The sequence below is a fragment of the Nipponia nippon genome, unplaced genomic scaffold (assembly GCF_047370975.1).
Source record: "Nipponia nippon isolate SJK-2023a ecotype South Korea unplaced genomic scaffold, ASM4737097v1 scaffold_8, whole genome shotgun sequence".
Lineage (NCBI taxonomy): Eukaryota > Metazoa > Chordata > Aves > Pelecaniformes > Threskiornithidae > Nipponia > Nipponia nippon.
This window is the reverse complement of record NW_028262402.1, coordinates 49,498,727-49,516,462: the sequence shown is the minus strand read 5'-3', so window position 1 is coordinate 49,516,462 and position 17,736 is coordinate 49,498,727. Positions and strand designations below refer to the sequence as shown.

General features: G+C 41.0%; 1 protein-coding gene across 2 annotated transcripts in view; it reads right to left on the bottom strand.

Annotated features, from left to right (window-relative positions):
- HEXB (hexosaminidase subunit beta) overlaps positions 1–17,736 on the bottom strand; it is a 21,592-nt gene extending 3,856 nt beyond the window's left edge. For both annotated transcript variants that reach the window (XM_087742778.1, XM_087742777.1), the window contains exons 1-13: positions 17,390–17,736; positions 17,129–17,286; positions 14,314–14,379; positions 13,486–13,532; positions 13,158–13,268; positions 10,672–10,773; positions 8,932–9,061; positions 7,002–7,182; positions 5,834–5,920; positions 5,138–5,210; positions 4,298–4,472; positions 3,380–3,470; positions 3,060–3,164 (exon numbers count right to left, since the gene is read on the bottom strand). In XM_087742778.1, the coding sequence (XP_087598904.1) occupies positions 3,060–3,164; positions 3,380–3,470; positions 4,298–4,472; positions 5,138–5,210; positions 5,834–5,920; positions 7,002–7,182; positions 8,932–9,061; positions 10,672–10,773; positions 13,158–13,268; positions 13,486–13,532; positions 14,314–14,379; positions 17,129–17,286; positions 17,390–17,682 (1,619 nt within the window). In that variant the 5' untranslated portion in view covers positions 17,683–17,736. The remainder of the gene's footprint in view (positions 1–3,059; positions 3,165–3,379; positions 3,471–4,297; positions 4,473–5,137; positions 5,211–5,833; positions 5,921–7,001; positions 7,183–8,931; positions 9,062–10,671; positions 10,774–13,157; positions 13,269–13,485; positions 13,533–14,313; positions 14,380–17,128; positions 17,287–17,389) is intronic.

Genomic DNA, 17,736 nt, shown 5'->3' with positions numbered 1-17,736 from the left:
TTTCAATATCAGATGTTCCAGGATATTAGAAAACAGGTTGAAAAGCTTAAATTCAGGGGCCAGTTGTCTTGATGTTCTGCAGAATCTATTGCTTTTATTGAAAAGAAGTCGCAAGAATGTGAAAAGATGACACTTGCACACTCCTCCCAACCCCCGTGTTTCCTTCATATGCAACTCTAATTGTGTCATTTTCATTCATTTTTCTGGGGAGCCAGTTTTAGTAAACAGGATTTTTTTCTACCTACACTATCATAAATTGTTCCGTTCTCATGTGGCTTTAAAAACAAACAAACCCACCCCTCCCATAGCTTATGATGGTGCAATAAGACAGTATAAAAAGATGTTTCAGAGTTCAAGTAGTCATAGTCAAAATTCTGCTTCTTAGATATTTAAGAGCTAGATAGTACTGCTACAGTGATTTGTAGAATTATACATGACGGTGTTTAAATTGCACTTGAGAGCTGCAATGGAAGAAACTGAATCATGAAATTGTTCAGCTGAACGGTTGCTTGCCACTAAGCAAGACCTACTCTTAGGAAAAGACAGGGTTGTTGTCTAGGCCTCTGGAACACATGCCCACCTTTTTGTTTCCCTTCTCCCATCACCATTTCTCTGCAGTTTGGGTTGCTGTATCCTACAGGAAGCTGAGTTTAGATCTGAATAGCAGCTACTGCTTTCGTGGTACTATTTCAACAGCAGTGGCCTCAGCCTTGGATAGGCAGAGCTACTGTTCCTCCAGTGACCATGATCTAGCTGTTAGGAAGTTCTACCTACCCACCCTCTCACTCCCTGGTACCCAGCTGCAGAGCAAGCCCCAGCTGTTTGTTCTGCTTGGAAGGTCTGCTTAGCCTGCTACAACTGCCATGGTCTGTATATACCATGTATAATGTTAGTAGGGACGTAGTCCTTTGCCCACGCTCTAAGACTTTACAACAGCCTGACTGATCAAATCAGCTCTTTGAGGTCACACAATGCTAAGGAAGTCCCGTACACATGAAAGGCAGCAGAACTGCAGCTCCAAGGAATACTCATTTCATCAGTGGAAAGCGAATAATTTCTCTAGTGTTTTTCTGGTTTAAAGCCTATATAAAACAAATAATTTTCAGGAGGGCATGTCCTTTTATTAAAGTAGTCTGTTTATAACAGGAATTGTTCACCATAACCTTATTGCTCTCTACCACTACCTGAAAGGAGGTTGTAGTGAGGTGGGGGTCAGTCTCTTCTCCCAAGTAACAAGCAATAGGATGAGAGGAAATGGCCTCAAGCTGCGACAGGGGAAGTTTAGGTTGGATATTGGGAAAAATTTCTTCACCGAAAGGGTTGTCAGGCACTGGAACAGGCTGCCCAGGGAAGTGGTTGAGTCCCCATCCCTGGAGGTATTTAGAAGAGGTGTAGACGTGGTGCTTGGGGACATGGTTTAGCGGTGGACTTGGCAGTGCTAGGTTAATGGTTGGACTTGATGATCTTAAGGGTCTTTTCTAACTTAAACGATTCTGTGATTCTGTATGCCAGCAAAGCAGTTTTAGCACCGGAAGGTAGCTTAAAGAAAAGCATGGTACAAGTACAGGGAGTAGTCCTTAGTCTGCCCCTGCATTCTGCATCTCTCATGCTAGCACTACCGGAGCAGCTGCAGTCACCTGGATCAGCTCCCTGTACAGAAATACAAGCGCCAGCATTAAGGAAGAAGATGGAGATGCAGCAATAGTTAACCAGGCCCAGGAACAGCATAGCTTAGTTGTCTGTAAAACCTTAATCTGAGAGGTACAGCCACGGTACGCTTCACTGTTCATTGTATCAGTGTTTTCTCTGAGCCCCATCAAGAGATGCACCATCCTGTGAAGTGAGAAGACCTAAGTTTCTAAAGCCCTTTAATCTTGTTTTTAACATGTATTTGTTAACTCTCAATGTATCTATTTTCCTCATGACTGAGGAAGATAACACAATTTACATGTAGCTATTTTCCTATAGCTTTATTTTAAGCCAGCTTGAACCAACAAGTCAAACCTTACAAGTCTTTCAGTCACTTTTAACTTGATTAATTACATAGCTAGTTTATACTGTAAGGTGAAAGTCAGTGATTCCAACAGATAATCATGCTAAGACATCTACAGGAACATGAGCAGAGTGCTTGAGTTTTAAGTGCTGACTGTAACTGCCATTGTATCTTGTTCTCTAAAAAGCTAATTTGTATCTACCTTTAAATACTTCTTCACACTCTTGGGATTTTCAATGATTTGTCCTAAAATCTTGTAGAGAAATTAAATGGCACGTTGCATTCTTGCTGCAGTCCAACTTTGCAGCAGCATTTGGGAAAACCTAAAGGGCTCTCTGACTGTATACTTTTAAAAGCAGAGTCAAACTTGGACTTAAGACCTAGAAATCACTCATTTCTACAACTGCAAATATACAAAGACTAGCAATAATTAACCAGTAACTTGTCTAGGTACTTTTTTAGGAAAGAACTGCAGACAAGAATATGTTATGAACTGACCTTGTTTAGAGCAGTCATAAATGAATTAAAATTTATCAGGCACTCCTTATCTACCCTTTTCAGTCCCTACACTAAGGCAATACCTGAAAGAATAGCTTGCTCAAGCTCACCTCTCATGCAAACAGCTCTACTTCATTGCCTGCTGCAGGTCTTTAATTATTATTTATAATAAATAATCAACAACCACTTTTTTTTAAAAGTCTACTTTTTCTCCTGTCTGTGTACTCCTCCCATATAGCCTTTAATATCCTTTTTGTCTGAAATAAGTCAATCATGGTGTTGGTTTTTCCTTTAGAGGAAAGAGAGACATAGATGAGTTGTAGTATTTCACTGAAGAAAGTTAATGAGTTCTGAAAATGTTAGTTGCAGAACTGTCTAGAACTCCTGTCTTAGTATATCTGTTCTTCCTCTTCTGTGGATACAAAAACACACGGGGTGACATTTACACAGTCAGATCAGACTGCTAGCTCTCCTCCCTTCATTTCCAGGCCAGCAGTTTAGGCCTGTACTTGAACTCCATTGGTTATAAGGCATGACAACCAAGCTTTACTATAGCTATTAATCTTACCGGAGCATGCGGCATCGATGATTAGTCAGTCTTCTATAGGCATCCTGCAAGTTGGTCACATTCCTGCTGCTCCAGAGTCTTTCCCCTACAGCACTTGCTCGAGGCCTGTAAAGATATACTGAATTTTAGAGTAGGTATGGTCTATAATCAATAACGGATTAAAGTTTTTAATACCAGGTCTTCTATATCCAAAAGCATCAATTTTTATAGCTGCTCATGTTCAGCACAGAACACTGTTACCACTAACATACAGTCCTGTTGGATTAATTAATGCTCTTTGTAGCTGGATTTCTAAAATCTAACAATAAAGCAGTTCATACCATAATCTTGGTGTGAGGTTAGTTGCATCCACAAATTCCCCCCACAGGCAGGCTTCTCCACCTATTAGAAGCTTTTTCTGTTTTTCAGATCCTGAATTCAAAGCAGAAAGTTAGAATTTCTATTTGCCCAGAAGATGGGCGTATATCACCAATTTAATTTTCCAATACTGAGAGAGGATTGATGTTCAGTTGTTTGTTTTATCATATATCTATCCTGAGCACTAACTTAACGTTTTGGTAGCCTTGTTACTGAACGTGAGAACCACCAGGCCATTTGCCCAGAGAGCCCATTTCCCTTCTCTGTCAGAAAGGACGTTACCTTTTATCCTCTGAAGACATTCCTCAGCCTTCTGACATTCTTCAGAGATTTCAGCCCTGATTGAAACTGTTCATTCCACCACACACAGCAAATTCCTTGAGAAAGCTACAAAGTCAGGTGCTCTCCCTAATCAGCTCTGAGAGCTACCTTGCACAACATGACAGCGCCGGGGAAAGTATAAGATGTTTGTATCGGCTTTAGCCAGAGGGAGAGAACATGTCTTTTTCTAGAACAGTCTAATGCTCTAGAAGCTTGCTAACATATGAATTCAGTGTCTGTCTACCAACAGCCATTTTGCACAACTCTGCCCCTAATGCATGATGCATCTGTCCACCTAGTCCAGCATCCTGTCTCACACAAGCACCAGTGCCAGATGGTTGAGGAAGGTAACACTTTTCCCTGTGAGAAGTGGAAAGTTGCATTTTTTTTTATTTGAGAATTTTCCAGAGTTCTAGCTGACATTAAAGTCCTTTGTTTACAGCATATCTGATCATAGTAACTGCATGACCACTCTCAATAGCCTTATTCTTTCCATTTACACCTTACTACAAACCAAAGGCTTTCATGCACAGAACATGCATATAAAAAAAGTAACAAACCAGGGAAGTTAAGCGGTTCAACGCTGTAGTATTTCTTCCAGTCTTGCCCATAACTAATGTAGTCTAAGTACCAGGGAGCTGCCAGGATAGCAGTGAACCCAGCTCCAGTGACACTGCTCAGTTCATGAGCATAGTTGTTTCCCATCCACACTTGGACTACAGTGTCTGGTTTCAGCTAAAAGGGGGAAAAACAAAACAAAACAAAACAAAACAAAAGAACCCGAAAACATTAAAGACAATCCTAATTGCTGTTATCAGGAAAAAAAGGATGATGGATTTTAAAACTGGGGTTTTTTTTTTGTTTTGAAGAGGAACATTTTGGAAGCTACCTTTTGTCACTTTTTTCCCCACAGTCTAAAGCTGATAAGCTCTTTGCTGGTTTTAAACAGAGTTCACACTACAGTGAAGCCTGAAGTTATACTATAGACAGTTAATGCCCTAAGAGAGCTCCTACATGCACCAGTTATCTGATAAGCTCTGAAAAGCTGAGCACTTGGTGTTACTAGACCAGACGCACAGTTATGTGAGGGAAAAAAAAACCAAACATGGAAACTCATAGAAACTTCCCTACCCTTTACTCTGATGCTCTAAAGCATATTATATGATCTGTGTTCACCTTTAGAAAGCACTTCAATGCTGATGTTCCTGTTCTGCCTGTTTTACATGCTCAATAAATGATAATTTCAAGGCAGGCCCCACACCTGGGGAGACTTGCTGAAGTCAGCAGACTTGCTTTAACTCTTAAGAAACACAACCATAACTACTTAATAGTCTACCTTGGAAGCCTCTCACAATATTGTGCTGTTATGCAAGAGTATCTTATTTATTTTCCCATCTTACCTGCGCTTTGTTATCAAACACTTCTTGCCAGACTATGTATCCTTTGCTATAGGAGGAAACAATGTCCAAAATCCTAGAATTTAGAAATAAGATCATGTTTGTGAACTTCAACGAGATCAGTACAGGCACAGGAAGTAGCAATGTTTTCTACCCTAAGGCACATCAGGCCTGTCCCAGCACTGCATAGGGGACCAAGAAAAAACCATTTTTTCTGGTTTTAGCCTTCAGTGCTCTGCCTCAAACAGGATCTTCTCCCATGTATAAGGATACACATGTGCATAAACTGATGTTCAGAACTACCAGCTGCTCATACAGGTGTCTAAATCCATGTTATTTAAGAATGAGAGAAATACATGGCTGCAAAAACCTTAGAACTTTTCCTCCCCACCCTGTGTGCTGACATTACAGCAGATACCTAGTTTAAGATACCCAATACATTCAGAGTGTGCATAGAGGTAGCCTACATGTCCTTGTTGTGTCCCACACTTAAGAGTTATGAACTTTACATTTATTAAAATATATTACATTTACATTTATTAAAACGTATTAAAATAAAAGAAAGTGGGTAGTCCCCAATACATGGCAATTTTTGAAAACAATATAGGCTAACCTGAATCAGCTTCAGTATCTGCACCTCAACACCACCCTCAGATAGTGGCTGTGAAAAGCTGAGAAAGAATTAAAGAAACAACGTACTTTTGAATATAGTAAGATTCCAGTTTAGCATAGTCGATGCCAAATCCTTGCTTCTTCATGAACTTTTTCACTTCAGGGTTAGATTTCCTTAAATAATAACAACAAAACAAGTCAAAAAAAAAAAAAAGAAAAGAACAATTTTGTTTTGTTTTAAACCAGATTTCCTAACCACTTCCACCTATGCACAACACACTAGCTGATGCTTTAGGCACACCGTAGCCTGGAATGCACAACAGAGCAGAAGCTGCAGACTAACATGATTTAGGTATTTTGAAACAGTTTCATTCTTATTTGAAATAAAGCCAGTAGTCCTGCTTCTCTGGTAGAACTACTGGAGTCCCTGTTCTGAAGCAGTCTCTGGCAGGCTGCCTCAAGCTCCTAAGAGCTCTGGGGTTCCTGGCTCTGCGACTTTGTGGGAAAGTTGCCAGCAGGTCTGGAAACTGAGCAGCCATAGTACCAGGGGATCCGTGGGAGTGACATCAAGAACTGCAGAAAATACCCTAAAAGCAAACCAACTCTTTTGTGATAAAGCATTTGTCAGAAATTTTCTTTCCTTTTAAAAATTAAAGCAAGTCCTGAGTGTTCAGATTTGATGTTTCAAGAGAACGCACAAATACTAACTAGATCAATTTGAACACTCATCCAATTAGATCTGCTCCAAATTCTGTATTATTAGTTACTCCAGCAGAGAGACTCCAAAATATTCAAAATCCACAACCAATTGAAAAAAATCTATTAATACATGCCATACTCTTAATACAAGCACACAAGAGTCAGTATTGTAATACTTAATGTTAGCAGGCTTTCTGGAAGGCAGAACTCAATGGAAAGAACTGCTTTTCCTTAAACACAAAGCATTTAAATGTTAATTATCTTATGTAGTACTTTTCTACCATACTAGTTCTCCTTCCTGCCAGGTTAATTTTCATAAAGAAATCCTTTAGAATACCTGAACATTTGTAAAACTACTAGTCTAAGCAAAATTCTGCACAACATCACTTGCTTGCTGAGGATCACAAATGCTCTGCCTGTAAATAGTTTCAGAAGTAGGAGTGGAGATCTTTGGATTAAGCAGTGAAAACTGCCTCATGCAACCAAGTTCCATAATTGATGGATTTAGGCAAGTTTAAGAGGCACTAGATATTTATTTTTTGAACTGTCACCGTACCAACAATCGAAGTTCACTTCATCTCCTCCCAAATGAATGTATGCATCTGGAAATACACTGCTGATCTCTTTGAAGAATTTAGTCATGAAGTCGTAAGTTGTATTCAAAATGGGATTTACAGGTCCAAAGGACCCAGTTGGCTGTTCTCCACTGTAACAAGGGGTGAGGAGATCTTTTTGACCTAATAGAAACAATTAATACAGGATATTCAGTTCCATGTTGGTATGCTAACTTTGCTAGCAGGAAGAGGCAGTTACACATATTAAAAAGAATAATACTCATGACTTAAGTGCTCATCTGTTCTAAGTGTAATCAAATAGAGGCACAAGGAAATAAAACAACTTGCCCTAGGTTGAAGAACCCCATAACTGGAAATCAGGACTCTAACTTCTAGATTTGTGATTTAACACACACTAACTTATGGAACATGTTACTATACCTGGAAAACAGCTTCTGGGTGACTACTTGAATAAAAAAGTTTTAATGGATTTAGGAAGGAAGCCAATATAATGAGTGTGCTCCAGAGGCCTCTTTTCTCTTTTTATCACTCTGCTTTGTTAACACCTAAGTAGGTGGGAGGTATATGGCTCAAGGTAGATGTCCTACCTCGGTCTGCTAGGAATTTACCTCTACACAAGAAAGGAAGGCTATACAGACACCAAAACTAAGCACTGGTTCTTGAGTCAAGATATCTGAAGCAACATGAGTCAGGATAATAAAACAGGAAAAAGTTATTATATGTAGGTTGGAGATTCCTAAGTCCAGTTTATTTGGTAAACTGTGGTTACAGCAGTAGCACCTTCCTGGCTGTTTGTTTCCTATTCTGAGCACATTTCCCCCAAACAGGGCCCTAGTGGTAGATTGCTTCAACTAAGCTCCTCACGTGCCTTAAGACTCCTCTCCAATATCTTGAATTTGAATGCAAACAAAGCACAGCTACCCAGGTTCATAGGCAAAGCCAGGACTGGCTCCTGTGCACCACATTAAAAAAAGAACATATACATTAATACAAGAAGCTATCAGGAACAATTTATTTTAGGCAAGGGAGCTGAACCTTGCTCTTAATATGAACCATTTCACATATCACCAGGCAAGCCACTGGCTTTTATTAGTCTCTGTAACAGCAAAGACCATGAGACGAAGGATTCAGAAAGACTGTTTAGTAAATTCAGTTTTTGTCTTGTTCCTTTCCTTGTCGTTTTAAATTAGTGAGAAAGAGCCTGAGGTATCTTCCAACATTATGGCCACATCCCCACAGGATGAGCACAAGACTTGCCCCATGGCTAAAGCTAAAGCTATGAAGCACTAGAAAAATCTTTACTATTTCCAGTTTGGCCGAAATCATCTTATGTTAATTGCAGTGAAATTGCAGTCAGTGCACCTTGAATTAAGGCACAAGTTTCCCCAGCCCTCAAATAAACACCACCACTCTCAGGATTCAAGCATTCTCTATCAAGAGAAGTATTAATCTGAAACCCAGAAGATAGTGAAGAAGCACCCAACTTTGCTGTGTTTTGTACACTGGCAGCTTACCACTTTACTAATAGACAGAAGCATCAGCCACTTTGAAAGAACCTTCCCAAAGCAGAAATCTCTACTCTAGAGACAGCACCTCACTATTTGTAGCCACTGTCTTATGACTCTAAACTCAAGAGTACTGGATGGCAGGGATACCGACAACATGAAGTCTAAGGCAGACATAATATATCTGTGCCTTCACACACACATCCAGCACAGGAAGTGTCAGCTTTCTCTGTTCACTTTAGTTCCTCTAACATGTAAGGTCATGACCATCACTGAGTCTGCCCCTTGCTTACCTCTTATCAAGGGCCTTTCAAAGCACTTTAAAGGCTGCTTTTTAGCAAGTTCATTTGCTTGCTACAACCTACTTACCGCGATCTTTTAACCATTAATACTTCCTTGGACATACCTCTTCCCCAAGACTGCGTGTGTCCTGGGGTATCAAATTCTGGGATGACTCGAATGCCTCTTAACCGGGCATACTCAATCACCAGACGGACGTCAGCAGGAGTATAGATGTGGTTATAGGAGTACGCTCCCTGTAAAGTATCCACATTTAGCAACAGTTTACAAAACACACCAGCAGCTCACAAAATTGAAGTGTTACAACTTAGACTGCAGAGCAGTTTTACAAGTTGGCCTTTCCTGGTTTATCACATGTGCAATTGCAGTGACAGAACTTTTTGGCTGACTAGTAGGGGGGAGACACACCAAACCAACCCCACAAAAATTAATCCGTTTTTCCAGACTAAGACAAAGCTCCTGAGGAGACCGTCCTTTTCTTGTTTGCTCACAGTTACTGAAGAAAACAGACAAGCTAGTTTCTATTCCATCAGATTTTTGAAAGATACATTTTTCAATTCTTCTGTACAGAGGCAAGTTTTCCCCTCCACCTCTGCATCATCAGTTCTGAAACACAGGGCCCTTGTTACGTGACATGCAAGACTAACAGAAAAATTCTGCCAAGTCAGAAAGAATAGCATCTTCTTCCAGCACCTCTGCTTGTTAGTTTTGATACAATGCCTAATTTAGCATCAGGGCGTTGTTTGTTCTGTGACACTGAATTTGAGCATTACTCCACTCCCACACAGACAACAAATGTGACAAATGACCCAGACTGCTACAGTTTGGTGAAACAGATGCTTTCCAAAGAGCCAAACTACATAAGAATAGCAACATGACTCCTAATGATTAATAGCACCATAAGCTTCTATTTATCTGGAAACAGCTTCCACAGCTGAGTTACTCAAAAAAGATAATGGTAAAGAAGAAGCCTTTCAAAAAGAAGGCTATTGAGACAAAGGCCATCTCCCTCTCTCCAGCTGTCAGTGGGGACTAGGACAGAACTCCATGGACATTACTAGGAAAAATAATCTGACTAAACCATCCAACATCTAGAATTTTTTAATTATAAAATTCTTCACGGCATCTGCTCAAGCACTGCCTACATAATTTTCATGAGTGTCACATTCTAGCAAGCATTTTAGAACAGAATCACAAATCTTGTGCTTAGGCTCAGTCTACTTAATTATTCATGCTTGATTCGGTTACTACTGCACTGTGACTGAGCAAGTACCTCATGATGGCTTTCATTAATTAGCAAAATCTGCTGTGAATCAGGAAATAAAGAGATACATTGCACTGTATGTGTTTTAGAAAACAGTCTCTCACTTTTGGACCTCTTATAGATATGTTGTGTTTTGTAAAGTTAACTAGATCTCAGAAAGGACAAAAGTACCGCTGCAGTGGTTCCAAACCTAGAGCTGACAGGAAACTCTCTTACGTTTGTTTGAGTGGCAGGAAGTCTACCAGTTAAACAAACAAAACAACAGAAATTCAAGCAATGTTCACCACAACAGGTTATTTGCACACCATTACTGCTTGAAAGCCTGCAAACACTGAGGATCACTCTCACCAGCAAATATGCACAGAAGAGTTAGGAAGGTCATTTACCATGCATCCACCAAGGAAGACCTGAACATGGTCCACACAGACCCTCAGGCGGGATCCTAAATTACTGGTCATCTGGTACTGTTTCACAATCAGCCAAGGCAGATGTACGCAACCATTGGTAGGCTCTGCATTTTATTTTCACAAAATATGTGCCAGATTTCTGCCCTCCCACCCTGCTCCAATGATGTTCACTCACCTTGTCACTTAAGTCAGGGAAATAAATGCTCTGGTAAGGGAATGACTGATCATCTACTATATGCCAGTGGAGAACATTGAACTTGTTAAAAGCCATGGCATCCTGTAACAAATAATGCAATACAGTCTAGTTAAGTACTTCACTCTCACAGAGAACCTATGCAAAGAAGGTGGTCTTGTCCCAGTATATTCTGCATGCCTAAAGCAACAACTGAAAAAAAAAAACCACAAAACCACACCAAAGAAAAAGTGCACCATGTTTCACTGGATCCTAGAAGCATACACCAAAATGCACCAGCCTGTTTATACTACTGCTCCACTCCTCTGCCATCTATTTGCACCACTCCTGTCAACAAGCTCTTGATCTGAACATGCTACACTGGCTGGTAGAAGAGGAACTGCCATAAATGCTTATTAATTTCTTCCACTTCGGAACATATCTGGGTAATTCTCTATGCACCATCAGCTATTTTAGCTTACAGAAAAGCTTATACTTTTCTACCTAAATACTTTGGACTCGAAAACTAAACAGCGTGAGAGAGTTTCCTACTATTTAGTACATCCTCAGTTGCTAATGACTTCTGCAGAACCCATTTCAAATACATGCAAAATAAACCATGCATTTTCCTCACAGAAGATAGTGTTCCCCTTATGTTTTCAGTCATTACAGTGCGAGTACTTCCCTTTTTTGAACTTGAAGATAATCAAGATAAATGTTAACAGACTTATTTTAGAATTATGACTCCAGATGGACAGTTACACACAGATCCTGAGTTATGTAAATCTGTTAGAGCCACAAGAAGTGCTGTGTGCTGCAAGCAGGCAGAGTAAGTGTTCTCTACATTGCTCAGGATTAAGTAATTGCAATACAGTTGTTTCCAATCCCTTGCTACAATACAATTATTTCCAACCCTCCCACTTCCGTTTTTCACCAAGCTATGTTTAAAGAAGTGACAAAATCTCTTCAGAAACGCCCACCAAATCCAAAGGAAGATTTATACCTTGTCCATTCCCCAAAACTCTCTCATCTGTTTTAATAGACAGCAAAAGTTTTAATTACTGCATGTCTCCATGCATTTCTATCAAATACCATCTTTCTACATAGAAAATTATATCTTCTGACCTTCACCTCAGCCACTCCTTCCTCAAGGACAACGCCCTTCCTAGAAATACAGTACAGCAGCTGAACACAAACAAGAAATGTACTGGAATTGTCGCGTTATGCATCTAATTACCACACATCAGAGAAGGGGATTACTGCTGCTTTTTAAGCACACTTGCTCTTAAACCAGCAAAATGTCATGAACTGTAGCTCTGGGAAGTATTAGAGCCACAGGCATAATTTAAGGAAAGAAAACAGAATAGTAACAGCTACAGAAACACAAAAAATGTTTAGAAATGCAAGTCTCAAAAAGTCAAGGTACTCTTTGGACATTGTTGCCTCTTTTAGAAAAGACAACAAATACTGACACGAGTAACTACTTCAGTCTTCGAAGCACCTGCAGTTGTAAATGAAACACTGCAGAAACACTACTTGCTGAACAGGGACTGATCTTAAAGGTAAATACAAGTGTTAAATACCCATGAAGGGGCAAGTTCTGAGCACAGTTCAAGGATGACCTCAGAAATGAAGACTGGATTTACCTGCACTCTCTTCCTGCCCATCTTAAGCCTGCTCTGCAAAGTTCTGCAATGTGGAAGGGAAATTTCTAACACTATTTCATCTTGGAAAAGCAAGACAGACAAAACAGGAAACTGCATGTTCCTCTACTCCAAGATTCCTCCATTTCAACCCACCAAATAAGCCCTGCTACAAGGATTTCAACAGCCGAAAAGGAGAGTACAAAACAGAAAAACCCACAGCTTTCACTGCTATGATTACACAAATTCATCACCTTTCCATCAAGGTGGGAGTATACAATTCTTAGTGTGCTTACATAAGCTTTTTGGAGGAAGTTTTGTTTGGGGTTTTTTGTGTGGTTTTTTTTTCTTTTTGAAGGGACATGGTGAAAGAAATCAGTACCTTCCAACGAACATTTCCAATTTTCCCCCTTGCTCTGTACTACTTCATTACTGGCTTGCTCTTAGCAGCCTAAGAAAGGACTAGCAAAGCCTGGTTATAGAAAAGACTGGAATTTTCCTGCAAGCACTGGCATTGAAGCCAGGACTTGCAAGGTCTCCCCTGTACTGCTTGGTGACAGTCAGATGTCTCAAAACTTGTTTCCAAGAAATATGTGAGCTGGTTTAGGCAACAGAAAATACAGAAAACCCAAGGTACCACAAATCCCACAACTAATTGTGTCTGCCTGCTCAATTCCTCTCTGGTGTACGCTCTGACCTTCACTTAGCAAAGTTCACTCTGTCCTTTTAGAAGTCAGCCAGAGGAGACAGGTTCTCCTTTCATACCAGTTCCAGTTGCTACCTACTTCAGGAGGCAAAACACAACAAAAAGCCTTCATTATTAATGATACAAAACCACCCACTTACCAGGTTTGTAAGAATAGATTTCAATGGTAAATAATGCCTTGAAGTGTCTAGTAAGATTCCTCTATGAGCAAATCTTGGGAAGTCGTCGATTTCAGATTCATTGACAAGAAACTATGAGAACGAGATTTAAAAATTAGAATTCCCATTTTATATTCATAATTTCAAACAGGAAACACTTACTTTTCAGTTTGTTAACAGCCTTCCAGGGATCATTTTCTGAAAAAATACTTAATGAAACTAGTAGATCTGCCACTTCTAGAAGAGCACCTGATGAAGAATGTGGTTGTCTGTTATCAGGACAGTGGTTTCAGTTAATAGCTATACTTACGCTTCCATAGTCATCTTCGTGAACCAACTGGCTGAAGGTTTCCAAACCTGGAAAAATATCCAAGAAAGGGATCTGGAGTACAACCCACTACTTGTCCTTAAAGTTTTAGTTAAAGACAGGACCATAACTATTTACAGGCATTCACATAAGCTAGAAAGAATGTTTTGTAGCTGAGTTTCTTTCTCTTTAGCACAGTTTCCTTAATTGCTCAAGCACCACAGTTACTGAAGTTCTGAAGACAGAACCGTTCAAGCTCTCCATTATACACAAGTACTGAATATTAGCACTACAGCCCAGCTGTACCAAATTAGTCCTTGAATAATATGGAAGTTATGAGAGTAAGGTGGAAATTTCTGGTGTTGTCATGCATCTATTCCTGTAATTTCTGGAACTGGTGAAGTTTCTAATTCAGCATGAAAAATCTGCTAATTTTGACTAATGTTCCAGTAAGAACAGCAGACTGAAATTTCAGCATTATGGTCTTCTTGGTGATATGTCCAGCATGTTCAGTTATTAGGTGCAGTCAGAGAATAATTTGTTCACACTGTAGATCAGAGAGCTTTTTAGCACTCAAGATTTGGTTGGCTTGGCTGATTTCAGGCACAGCAAGAGTGCACTTATGCTGTGCCACTGGATCGGAGATGCTGAGCACCTGGACTGAGGGTCTGACCAACACACATCTGGGTACCCTTCTGGCCTCTATGCCCAAGCTTACTTCCCATGAAGGACCGAATGAGGGCAAGGCTCAGTGGTCAGCTGGTTCTTAGTCTGGCATGGAGCTTGTATAAGCGCAGAACAAACAGCTCTACAGGAAAAGTATCAGCTTACCTCTTAAAGCACCCCATACCTCATCTGCTTTCAGTATAGCCACAGGCTCAGTTACAGTTAAATGATCTAAAGAAAAGGAAAAAAAAAAGTTATTCCTCAAGGAAGCATGGATTGACAGGACAATGCTAACAGTCATTAAAGAGATTCTTCAAGTGCCATGTCTCTCTTTGATTTTCAAATTCTAACCAATGCTGTTTTTAACAGTGATACCGTGCTGCTATTTTTCATTTATGTGCTCCTGAAATAATGCAAGCTACTAGTCAGAGAGTCAACAGTTAACTAGCAAGATGATAAAACAAATACGGTGCTTAATAATGGCAATGTTAAATATTGCACATGAGCCAGAATTCCAGCCAAGTTTAACCCAACTGATTTAAAACACATCAGATTATATTTTTTTGTTTAAGACATAGGTGATAAAGGTTGGGTAACTAATCTAGACCTAACCGCAGAAGTTTATTCTCCTTTTATCTTCCTTTTATATAGATTATGCTTACATACTTTTTCAGAGACATAGCTTGTCAAGTAATATTGTTAGGTGCTTACTATAAAGGACTAATTACAAAGTGGGGGGAGAGGGGAGGGCAGAAATTAGACCCCACCATCTAATGAACACATGCATGGGGGCAGTGAGACGAAGCAAGGTAAGTAAAATGAAGAACGGTATCTGAAGGCATTCATAACAATCCTCCCTTAAGTTTGAGTACTGAAGTACAGTACAAAGAAAAAAAAAAAAGCTAAACTAATTTTGTTTTTTTTTTTAAGGTGATTCAGTAAATTTTAGTGAAGAAACAAGTATCTTTTAAATATGTTAATTAAAAAAAATAAATCACATATATATGTATAAAAACACACTATATCTATAAATCCATAGGGTTTGTATTATTATTTAAACATCAAAGCAATAATAAGCTGACCAGAGTCGCACATTTGAAGCAGCAGAGAAAAAAATCGGAGGGCTAAATTGCTGTATAATGATTTATTGGATCTGCCTCAGCATGAAAGAATGGTTGGTTTTAAGTTATACAGTCCAAACGTTTGTCTAAACTACCAGAGAAAAGACATTCAGGGACATGAAGAAAGTACCTCAAGCTTCCATTTTAACCTAAGCATAGATTGCATATACTGGAAGTTCTGGGTAAGAATCAGAACTTAGAAGACTACTGCAATCTCCACAGGTCTTTCTGTGGTAAACTGTAGTTCAGCCAGGGATTTAATTCCAAGACAGCAGGCTTTTTTCTGAACGTATGTCATACCTATTTGGATCCTTTACACAAGCAAGCAAGAAGCCAGCGGGGAGAAGGGCAGATAACTTGTACTTTGATTACGTATCCATTGCATACCTCTTGCTATAGGATAGTCACTGACTGATCCATACTATCTCTATTAAGAAAAGGAGCCAAACTGCTCAATCCAGCAAGTGACTAATAACTGCCTATTTTGGCATTCGTTCCCTGAGCAAGCTATTCCATTAAAAGTGAAAAATTAAAACCCTGCTGAAGTCTAAAGAGTTCAGCTTACTACATGAGGAAAATTTCATGTTATTTGTAACAGGAAACTCCTTTCCTCCAGCAAAGGGAAAAAACTCTTGACTGTTCTGAAGAGTGCAACCTAAAAATCACATGATCTGACAGATTCCCTGACAGAAGAGAAGAACTGGCTCTGGCTAAAATCTGAAGTTCACAAACCAGCTTGAAGTTCAACTTGTAGTAAAGCAGTATAATAACCTGACTGTGGCAGAAAAATTCTAAAGTGTTAGCAATTTTGCTGCTATACCTCATTTGCATTGAAATGCATGATAAACTTGCACATAAAAATTGCACTACTTGGCTAAATGTACCAAAAAGATTGAGTAAACTTAAAATCCTTACATTCTACCACAAGTCAGGTGGAATTAATCCTGCTGCAGATGTATGACTTAAGATTAAAAGGATCTTTTTCTAAGGATCTGTATCCTGGATACCAAACAACTGCCCTGCCTGGTACAGAAGATTATCTCAAGACAGAACTAGATGAATTGGATATGTTGAACTCTGTGCTAACCTGCCCAGACAAAAAGCAATACTACCACATCCTTATTTCTGTTAAGGAACTTCTCTGGTGATTAGGACTTGATTTTAGAGTACTTCTCCACTCTGGACTTCAGTCATAGAACTAAAGCAGCGTAGCAGAACAAATGCACTATAACCATCATGTTTTTAAATCCTTTCTTGTATCTACTGATAGAAAGAAAGTGGACTTATAATACTGCAAGATGAATAACAGGAAGTTCAATAAACATTTTCTGGTTTTCCAGGAAAAACAGAAATATCACGTACATAAGCTATTGTAGGTAGCTTCAGTTCAAATGTAGTTACTTCTAAGGAGAGCAGATGAATAAGCAATGCCAGCCTTCGCTCAACACCCTGTACTGAAAGGATGATCTCTTGACTACGCCTAGATCTCACCACACGTAACTGGGTACAGCACAGCATAATACCTCTGACTCTTAATGACAGTTACCAGAAAGGACAGCAGCAGGTAAATGAGTTGAATGCTAGTTAAACTGCAGAAATCACAGGTTACGCTTCTAACCAGCTTCATGATTCACTGTGGGCTGAGACTTCCCGCAGCATTAAGAGCAAGAATTATTTTCTGGTTGCCGCTGTTGTGAAATGTTCTTGAGCACCTCAGCGACCCTGTGATCTCCAGTTCCTTAAAAAAAAAATCTGCCGACTTTTACACTGGACACATGATCGGAAAACAAGTGCTGAGGCTGCCGTACAAGCCGCGGAAGGCGGGAGGAGCGCGGCGCCCGGCTGTGCGCGGTACTCACAGGCCTCGCTGGAGGCGAGGTGCGGGTGGCTGTGACAGCCGGGGTCCCGGGACTCGATCACCACCTGCAGCTGCGACAGCTCGGGCTCCGCTCGGGCGCCGGGCGGCCTCCGGCTCCGCTTCCGCCGGCGGGACTGCCCGAACATGTACTCGTAGTACCTGCCGGGGAAGCACAGACGGCGGCGGGGTCCTGAGGTAACCGCTCCCGCCACCGGGCCGCCGCCCGCCGCCCTCCCGCGCCGCCGGCCCCGCCGCCCCTCACCTGCGGAAGGCGTCCTGCAGCAGACCGCAGGCCGGCCCCGCCGAGGAGCCGGCGCCGTGCACCAGCTGGAAGCGGGCGGGGGCCAGCTGCAGCTGGCGGCGGGACGTGCGGAGCCACTGCGGCAGGGGCCACAGCGAGTCCCCGGGGACGGCGCCCGAGGCCAGCTCCCACTCGGCCGCCTCCGGCGTGGGCTCGGCCCGCGGGGCGCCGTGGCGAAGGCTGGTGCTCACCAGCACGGCGGGGACGAGGAACAGCCCCACCAGCAGCCCGGCCAGCCCCATGGCTCTGCCCATGGCGCGGCGGCAACGCCGGCTCCCCCCAGCCCGCGGCGGCCCGCTCGGCGGGAG